The sequence below is a fragment of the Montipora capricornis genome, chromosome 14 (genome assembly GCF_036669925.1).
Source record: "Montipora capricornis isolate CH-2021 chromosome 14, ASM3666992v2, whole genome shotgun sequence".
Classification (NCBI taxonomy): Eukaryota; Metazoa; Cnidaria; class Anthozoa; order Scleractinia; family Acroporidae; genus Montipora; species Montipora capricornis.
In genome coordinates, this window is record NC_090896.1 from 35,930,786 (window position 1) to 35,940,785 (window position 10,000).

General features: G+C 40.9%; 1 protein-coding gene across 5 annotated transcripts in view; it reads left to right on the plus strand.

Moving 5' to 3' along the window:
* Window positions 1-10,000, plus strand: part of LOC138033881 (long-chain-fatty-acid--CoA ligase 6-like) — a 35,143-nt gene that overhangs the window by 10,435 nt on the left and 14,708 nt on the right. For all 5 annotated transcript variants that reach the window (XM_068881759.1, XM_068881756.1, XM_068881758.1 and 2 more), the window contains exons 7-14: window positions 1,032-1,204; window positions 3,280-3,312; window positions 3,643-3,694; window positions 5,327-5,403; window positions 5,951-6,028; window positions 6,460-6,542; window positions 8,464-8,515; window positions 9,296-9,378. In XM_068881759.1, coding sequence (XP_068737860.1) covers window positions 1,032-1,204; window positions 3,280-3,312; window positions 3,643-3,694; window positions 5,327-5,403; window positions 5,951-6,028; window positions 6,460-6,542; window positions 8,464-8,515; window positions 9,296-9,378 — 631 coding nt within the window. The remainder of the gene's footprint in view (window positions 1-1,031; window positions 1,205-3,279; window positions 3,313-3,642; window positions 3,695-5,326; window positions 5,404-5,950; window positions 6,029-6,459; window positions 6,543-8,463; window positions 8,516-9,295; window positions 9,379-10,000) is intronic.

The window sequence follows — 10,000 nt, forward strand, 5'->3', positions numbered from 1 at the left end:
AAGAGACTCTGTAGATAGGATTAAATGATATTAGCCTCGAATTGGCCTTGTTATAAGGGAAAATTAACTGGTAGCCAAGAAAAGTTGCGTTTTTCATTTGATGATGGTTCAAGAAATATGCGGTCTCACTTCATATTACTCTATAGCCATGACTGAAAAACGAAAATTAAGGGCTGGAATATATTGTTTACCTGTTCTTTTAGGACTATTGTTCCTTTTCAAAAATGAGTGGAAGAGCCTTTTGTTTAAGGGGTGACGAATGGTATCTCCAGAGTCTTGGCACACGCAAACTTTTCATCCGATCTCGAAATCTCGACAGCGTTTGCGAAGAGTCGCAAAGTCTCGTTTATCTTGCATTTATTTCGGTGTGAAGTCTTGCATGTCTCGGTCTCGGTTTTGAATTCGCAAGCAAGGGTCTTGGCGTTTCGGCGAGTCTCGGATTTTACCATTCGTCACACTTTGTTTTTTAATGACGAACTTCCCGGGGTTAGCGCTAACCAGCGTTAAATACCATGGAAACCTATCGGTTTTGATTCCTCTTAACCAACGCGGGTTAGCGCTAACCAGGCTCCGAGAAACCGGCCCCTGAATACAAAGACTACATTTCACTTTGAATACATAGAGAACGCATTCGTTTTGGATTAGTTTGGCCCAAAAATCGTGTGCGGCCAAAGGATTAGCCACACTGAGCCATTCCGGGCGTTAGTTCTTGCGTCACCTTCGTAGAAACAATTCTGTTTTTGAAATGCTTGTTCTTAATCCAGTTATTCTGTTGAGCTTAAACAGAAATAAGAATAGTCCATAGAAAAACAACCATTTTTTTCTTTGAGGCATGTTATGAAAAAGTCGGCGTTGCAACCAATATAGTCTTCGCACGAAACTAGTTCAAGATATAACAGTTATAAAAAGATATGGGACAGTGCTGACTCAAGGGTGCAATACTTATGTAAAGGCTCCGAGCAATGCGCACCTGGTTTGACATAATTTGTTCTTTTTCTCATTCTTACGAAAACTTGTCTTCGCTGTTTCAGCGGACATCACCACAATCATATGCAACGGGAGCAAACTCCGATTTCTTTTCGACAATGCTAAAGAATGTAAGAAGGTCAAGAGGATAATTAAAATGGATTGCGAAGCACAACCAGACGAGAAACGTGAGGCGGAATCACTAGGAATAAAATTGTTGGACATTGTGGAAGTGGAGGTTAGTGTCTTGGATGTAAGCTCAAAAATGATTTTGAATGCAGTTTGCGCGTGTTAGAAGAACACACGTGTACAATCAATGGCGCTTTTGTGAGTTGTTACGTGTGGTGGAAAAATCATATGGTACGTGTAATGATTGACCTATCAATAAATTAAAGTCTAATTAAGACGGATTCGCTTTGGAAATCAGGAAGGATTCTTGCTTTGAATGCTTTTTGCGAAGAGCGTAGCTGTCGAAGTAACGATGATGACTCTGATGACGGTGATGACGTTGAAGATGGCAACGACAATTACCATGGCGATGTTGATGATAACACACCCAGCGAGCAGAGCCTCTCTAAAACTCATCAAAGTGCGAGCAATAGAACCTCTGCAGAAATCGAGTCAAGTCTTTTAAGTCGCCGCAGCCCAAGTTTCTGGGCTAGTCACTCCGGTCAAACCGGATTAGGCAGCCCGCGCATCATATTTTTGACAAGGCGAAGGTCAAAATCGAGCCTCCAGTACGAAAGTCAATATGGCGTCTAGGAGTGCGATCGAGACTTGGCCTGGGTTTGAAACTGTCTCCAAGTAACGGCTTGCGCATACTCGAGAAAGACTTTACACGATTTTCGCAGAGTCCTTTCTTTCTCGTTGAGTTAAGAAAGGTTCTGCTGGCAGGGTGATAATAACGAAGATGACGAGGAGAACAAGAGCGATGACGTTGATTACGATATCATGACCATGACCGTGATGACGACGGTGATGATGATGATGATGTTCATGACGAGACGACGAAGACGATGACTAGTTTTTTAACTTTTAAGTAATCTTAGGAGGCCATTGCCCTTATTATAAAATGTCAATTCGTTTCTAATGATGTAAGGATGGAATAAAGTTGTTGTTGTTGTTGTTCTTGCTAAGATGATGACGATGACGATTGCAAAGATGACTGATGACGTCAATGATGATAACGGTGACGACTAGGACAACGATGACGATGACAGCGAATACACATGTTCAATATACCCAATTGAGCTGACTCGTCTTAATTACGGATTTGATCATTCGACTGAGAAAATGTATATGCGCAAGAACCGGAAAGAAAGTGTTAATCGCGCTGGTGGTCTCATATGTTAAAGTGCCCCTTTCTTTGGATTTCAAAACTATGTTAACTAAACACTAAGCGACCAAAGCTTTGAGGCTTGATTTAAAAAAGACACTTGTTTATTCGAACTGTAATTTAACCCATTTAATGGTCCGCCATTACTAACTTTAAGATCTTGAGAGAGCTGGATCGAGGAGAAAATGACGTCAAAGGCTCACGAGTTTGAGAATGCAATGCGTGTGTACGCCGCGGAATTAATAAGCAGCACAGGTGTTTTGGGCTTTCAGACTTTTAAAGTTGCGTTTTTTATATATAATAAACTACATTCACACGCTGAAATTTTAAGCTAGTGAGCCTTTGACGTCACTTTTTCCTGGATCCAACCCTCTGAGGTCCAACCGGTCAGTTTTGAACGTGAGTAATGGAGTGACCGTGAAATCCTAAACTTATACTCAGAGTGTTAAAACGGCCTTTGGATAAAAATCAAAGCTTAAAATTTTGCCAGTCGGGTGTTAATCAAACACAGTTTCTAAATCTGAAGAAAAATAGGAAGTGATATTTTTTTATGACAGAGGCACTTTAACGAATCGATTCGATTCGACTCGAATCAACCTGACTTGTCTTCGAAAGTCGATCCCACTCACCGGAAGTCATGACGAGGAAGAGGACGATGACGACAACGCAGGCGATGACGATATTGATGATGATGATGATGGACCACAAGAAAGATGACAAGGATGAAAAATATCTCGATGACTATGCCACTGGCGATGACCATACTTTATCAGTCTTCATAATAATTCCATGCTTTAAAAGTGCTGTTCATACTTTATCAGTCTTCATAATAATTCCATGCTTTAAAAGTGCTGTTCAGTTGGCATCTATTGACGAATTACCAATAAACTATACAACAAACGATTTCTGAATGCAGACAAAACAAAAGAAATAACACAATCTTTTAACACATTTACGAACTTTCTCTTTTCTTTCAGCAAATTGGTTCGAACAGTCCTCAAGAGAAAAAGGTACGTGAGGCTTGCACAGTTACGTTCGGAGGCTAAAGTGATGCATGACAAAGCTTCGTAAAAGAAAAATCATAAACTGTCAATCACGACAGCCACTAAAAATCAGTGCACCAATCAACAAGTGACACTGTTCAACACGTTTATCCAATGACTTACTTTGGAAATCCAGCCCAATTACATGTCTAGTGAACTTAGACCCTATGGATATGTTTAATGTGAAATGACACTTTTTTCCCGTAGAGCTAACAGCATTTTCACTTTCTCCTTACATGTTAATAATTCATAGAATATTGCATGGGTAAACAGCTAATATTACGTTTTTACTTTTAGCCTGGAAAGCCGGAGGACTTATTTACTATCTCTTATACAAGCGGAACAACAGGTGACTAAGTGACACACTCGGTGACACACTCGGCTATCGCCTCGTGTGTCACTTTTTTGTTCGTACTATATTTTGTCGTCATCTGTGATCTATTACTGAACAGACGCACGGTAACATGGAATCTATTTGTTAATTAACGATTATCGTTAATTCGTAATTTTGCTCTGAATTTACTGTTATCGTTAATTAAGAAGCCTGAAAGTTTGGTATGGATTATGTGAAACGGTCATATAATTGTTACAAGATAACCCAAGTGTATGGACGTAGGACTCGAACCTGGGAATGTTCACTATAAACCTGTCACCTAACCACTTGACTACCACACCGCTAGCAGCTCAGGGACACTATTTTAAACACCATTTGATAATGCTGTGTTATCATTCGGCAACAAACAATAATAAACACTGCAAAAGGTCAGTGTCCTAACTTCACGAGAACATTTTAAAATCTAAGGTTAGGCCTAAATTATTAATCTAGCTTAGGCCTAATTACTCTACTGCATTTATATTCTATGGGAGACTTCATTAAATGTTTTTTTTAGATTTAGGTGTCTTACTCTTCAGTGGTGAAGCGGAAAGAAGCGATTCCTGTAGAGTAGATACCACGGGTTCAAATCCAATCCACAGATATAATTTTTTATTTCCTTATTTTCTCTGCTACCACAAGTCCTGGGACACAGCGTCCTAAATTAATGATAAGAGTAAATTCAAAGCAAATTACGAATTAACGATAATCATTAATTTAGAGAAAAGATCATGTTGATATGAACTCGAACATAGTTTGATGGCAACCTTCTTCCCTCCGCCGTGTGGAAGGCCGAGAAGACTCTTGGGACGAGGTTGCATTTGATGGCACGGTTCCCAAGAGAGTCTCCTGTAGCTCCGAACAAGTAATCAGAAGGTGGTAGGTTCGATTCTTGCCACTGAGGAGTCCTTGAATTGTTCTGAGTACGTCGAAGTTGTGATTGATAAATATGTTTCTTATCCATAGCTTTTTGCTCTACATAATATCCCTATTATTAATGCGTTCGATTGATGGGGTAACGCGGATTTCTTTTGTGTGCCTGGTCTTATGTCAGTCCCTGTGGCTTCGAGATGATTTTTTGCGTCTAACGTAATGCATTTAAATAATTCGAAATTGGACTATTCCGAGGTTCTTACGACTGCGTTCTTGTCCACTGCCCCAACTCAAGTGCCGTCATTTTCCTCTAAGCGCACGGCCAAACTTTATCTCTTCTTGCTTTCCCATAATACCATGCACTCACAGTCCCACTTAAAAATTAATACCTTTTTTTCTCTCCTACGGTAACATAAATTCAGAGCGCAATTTGCGACGCATCCGAAAAGTAGGCACGCACTTGCGTACATGCGTCTACGTTGCATACATATTTGCAACGTACCTTGTACCCTAACTCTTCCCTCAGCCACTAAACAGCAGGGGAAAGAGCCTGGGTAAGACGTAAATGTTAAGTGGTTACAATGATTTTTAAATTATTCACGTAATTTGTCGTCCAAGTTGAAGTTTAAGGGTTGTGAGCGACAAAGGAGACCGATTACAATCACTGATCAGGAGTCGAGATTTTAGTCGATTTTATCGTTTAATTTTTTTAGTTTTGCGTTTCTCGCTACACAGGTATACCAAAGGGTGCCATGATTACCAATGCCAACATGACTGCAGGGGTCTCTGGTGTCTTATGGCATTACGAGCAGGTTTGTACGTCACCGATGATGACATTTGCACAGCTTTCCTTCTACCATCTAGGTTCAAGAATCAAAACCCAATTTAGTTTTAGAAGCAAGACTTTGCACTCCGATTCGATCTGAAAATGGGGTTAAATAACCTGGGAAATGGTGGGGCTCTCCCAGGAGTTTTGGTGAATAAGGGAACATGGTCAATTTGAACTGGGAAACAGGGAAATAATGAGAAATATCTTGGGAACAAGGGAACATAAACCATTTTAGGAATCAAAAACCTGAGAACAAATTTTAAAGTAAGTTCCGGAACAAGGGAACTCAAGCAAATTGTTAAAGGGAACAAGGACCCACCCCTCCCTCCATTCCTTCCCTAACCCCTCCCCCCCTCCCATTCCTTCCCTGGGAGGGCCCGAGTGGTTTGTATTCAGGGAGCGTTTATTGGGTAAGCTACTTTACAATCTATGAATGATTGAAGGCATCAATAAATGACTGAACAAATTTAAAAACGAATTAAAATGCGTAGGCTAAATAATCTTCTGCATATATTTTTTTTCCATTAAAGGCTGGTGTAAAAACACGTGAAAATGATTGCCTCATCTCTTATCTGCCTCTTGCCCACAGTTACGAACGTTTGGTGCATGTAAGTATCAATGATTTATCCTTTTCTAGTTCAGTTTTTCGATCAACCTCGAACCCAAGCTCTATCGAGGTTGTCGACGACAAGGTAAAATGGAAAAGGGGTGGGTTCAAGGTCGGAAACGGATGTAAGCAGCAAGTTAGACATGGACTTTTGAGCAGCACAAATCAAATGGCCCTTGTGTTTTTTTTAGTAATTTCAAAATTTCACAAGGGGAACTCAGTTGCTTTCCTGAAAAAGTCATGAAAACCAACACAATCAAGCGAGATAACACATAAACAATAAACCCGATTACCACCCAAGTTTTAAAAGGGCTGAATTACGGTGATTGTGTATATCCACCACCCTCCCCCCCCCCCCCCCCCCCCGTCCTCGTTGTACTCCTGTTCTTATTAACATAAGCCGTTCATCTTACAACTTCTCGTTTATTTCAGCAATTCTGCTTTGCCACTGCTTGTCGAATTGGGTTTTTCCGAGGTGATATTAAACTTTTGGTGGAAGACATTCAAGAGCTCAAGTAAGTTATTCTTCCCCCAACGAGGTTGAAACTACGCCAATATTTGCTAAACAAAAGGCATCATCTCGAGGCTCTGTAAAATAAACTCCAACAAATCCTTATATTTATTCCCCAGAACCTCGAGATGATGCCTTTTGTTTAGCACTGAAGTTTAATAATCGAAAGTGGGGTATTGCGATAGTCGAACCAAAAAGACGAATGCAATTATGATGGATACTAAATCATTCCTTTGTCGCTGTGCTGATAAACCTGAATAGCTTCGTTTTCCAGACAAAAATTTTTTTTCAAAGTCACAGCTTCCAACGAGTAAAAGCACTTTCTTTGGCGGTCATTTTGGCATTCGGACTGTTAACCTCTCTGGCGCCTTGACCGTGTTCAGGGAATTTTTTTCTTTCAAAAATTACATCAGGTTCCCCGCTAGGAGAGGTCTCTTTCCCTATGAGTTTGCTGGGCAGAAACAGGAAGAAGTAAAAGACACTTATGCCGTGGGTAAAAAATTGGACTGTGTTGAGCATGCGCTGCGGTTACTTGGCGAGCAAACTGTGCGGGCTCGCTAAACGACAGTGGGTTAAGAAAAAAGCGGGACAAAGCAGTCTATAGTAACGGCCAGCAAACATAAAAGAGAACATGCGTCGTCCAACGGTGGTCAAATGAAATCAAGTTTCAATCCAAGTCACTTGCGACGCGAACGGAAGCACAAACAACATACTTAGACGGATCAACTTTACACTAATTTATTCTTTTTCCTAAATAAATAAATACTTCTTACTAACCTCGTTTTCTCGGTCCGAACTGTAAAATTACGGACCGAGATTTTTTCCGTTTTTCGCGAAGCGAGCGGGCAATAAATTCGTCGTTTATTATATAAACACCAGTGTCATACCAAGTGAGCTTTCGCGCGAAAACATGATATCTTCACACGTGAAGATAACATGTTATTTTCACGTGAAAAGATCACTGTTTCTAAGGTTGCAAATCAAAATGCCTTTTGTGAAACGATTTAGTATTTCATTCTGGAGGTTGGTGTTTATATAATAAATAGAATATTACATGGCCGCTTGGAGATACGAATTTTCTCTTTTTGTGATGAAAGATATTTCACTCGTTCGCTGCGCTCACTCGCGAAATATTTTTCAACACTCAAAGAGAAATTTCGTATCTCCGCGTGGCCACGTAATATCCTCTGTTTATTGTATCTCTGTGGTATCTACCGCGCGGGAAAGGAAACTAGTCGAAGTCAAGCGGAAGGTTCAACTGCCACAAGTGATTGCCGTCAAAATCTGCTGCTAATTTAGCCAATCACAGCGCGCGTACTGTCAGTAGTCGTACCATTTGCTCTATTTATTGGAGAGAATACAACTCAACTAAACATAGATCAAATCAACCCAAGTGACATGATGGATTTTTTTTATGAGAGGGTGAACTGCATCCTGCCAGCAGAGCCTTTCTTAACTCGACGAGAAAGAAAGTACTCTGCAGAAATCGTGTCAAGTCTTTATTGAGTATGCGCAAGCAGTTTGTTGGAGACAGTTTCAAACCCAGTCCAAGTCTCGATTGCACTCCTAGACGCCATATTGATTTTCGTACTGCAGGTTCGATCTTGACCTTCGCCTTAAGAATAGGATGCGTGCGCTGCCTAAACCGGTTTGACCTGAGTGGTTAGACCAGAGTTTGGGATGCAGCGACTTAAAAGACTTCACACGATTTCTGCAGAGCTTCTCTTGCTCGCCCTCTGGCAAGTTTTTGAGAGGCTCTCTTCGCAGGGTGGGTGAACAGCGAATAAATAGAAAAAACCTCCACAACTTGAAAACCATCACTTCATCCCCACATGTCATCTACTCTAGGGATCAAACCCAGGCTACATGCTGGAAGGCCAGTATTAAATGACGTTTTAAACTTGACAGAACATTTCATTCCACAGACCTACTATGTTTCCATCGGTTCCCCGACTGCTCACGAGAATTTATGACAAGGTAAGTTGTCTGTTGAAAGAATCGAACCAAATTTTGTTCTTCATTTTTCACAAAAAAATTCAAGGTTTGGTTCAAGGTTTTTCCTGTTCGAGGGTCAGTTTCAGCTAAGAACAGAAAGTGAAGTGTTCCATGTTTGCATCCACGTTTAGTGTTTGCTGACAACAGTTCAGAGATAAGACGATCGATATGAAAGTTCTTACATTTACACGTACAAAAACACTCCAGCCTCTTCTACGCTTAAAGCCTAGAGTCGCGGTGTTAATGCTTGTTTTTTTTTTGGTTTTCCATAACTACAAATGGCGATTGGTTCTAAATTTCATTTCACATTTTCAACCAATAAGAGCCGAATTGGAACAGAACTAACTGGATTTTTTCCGCTCGCGTTTTCCCGCGCTTTATGCCGGCTAAATGCACTTGTCTTGCAATGTGATTGGTTCATTTGAATGTACGCTTCTGTTGCATTTATGATTGGCTAAGCTGATTGCAGTGGTCAGGAGGGACATCTTAGGTGTCGACATTAGCCAATCTTCTTTAAGAATTGTTAAGCTTGATCAGGGGCTTATATTACGTTAGGAACAGTTTTCTATACCCCTACTGACTTTCTCTCCCGATCCGAAGGGAAGAAGAGAGACCCTGAAAATGAGGTTGAGAGTCGTCCATCCAAAGACAGTTCACTGCATTATTTTGGAAATGTATTTCGTCCTTTTTGGTCAAGAGCCGAACAGATGTTTGGTGCATAAGCCGCAAATATTGACTTACACATTTTAACTTGAATTTCAGGTGTTGGCTCAAGTGTCGCAGAGTAAAGTAAAAAAGTGGTTGTTTCAAAAAGCTATGGCATCCAAACAGGCGGATCTTAAAAGGTAATTGTTTTCCGAATAGTAGGGCAAATCTGTGAGAAGAAACGCGAGGGATTCAGTTGTATCTGAGAAATACTTCCGTAGACCGTCTCAATAACAGTCAAGATGGTATCACAAATATTTACCTCGACAACGCTCAAATTATGTTTTACGGGTCGTTAAGGGTTATGAGGGTTTTACACATGTCGTTTCCAGTCTACCACACATTACCTACAAAAACTTAAGTCCCCTGATCCCAACCACCGATCTCGACATCAGTGATCCCAACCTCGAACCCAGCTCTCTCTCTATCTCTTCCTCGCTTGTTGTCTCGCTCTCGATCGCACCACACCATTTTAAGATTCTGGATTTATTCCGTAAGTGTCGTTTTCGTTTGGTATTTATTAAGATTTTGGCCGTTGGGTTTCAAAAGCTCAAGTTGAAATCTTTTGCTTCAAGGTGGGAGTTTGCATTTTTGAATTTAAAGTTCGTTTAGAAGGGTTGGGCGAAGGATAACCGTTCTTGGTAAGGGGAGCAGGGAGTGGAATTTCGCTGAGCATTGCTGGCGCATTGGTGAGAGCACTCCGGCGCTTCAGACAATTTGGCCCGGGTTCCATTCCCAGACGCGGCGTCATATGCGAATTGA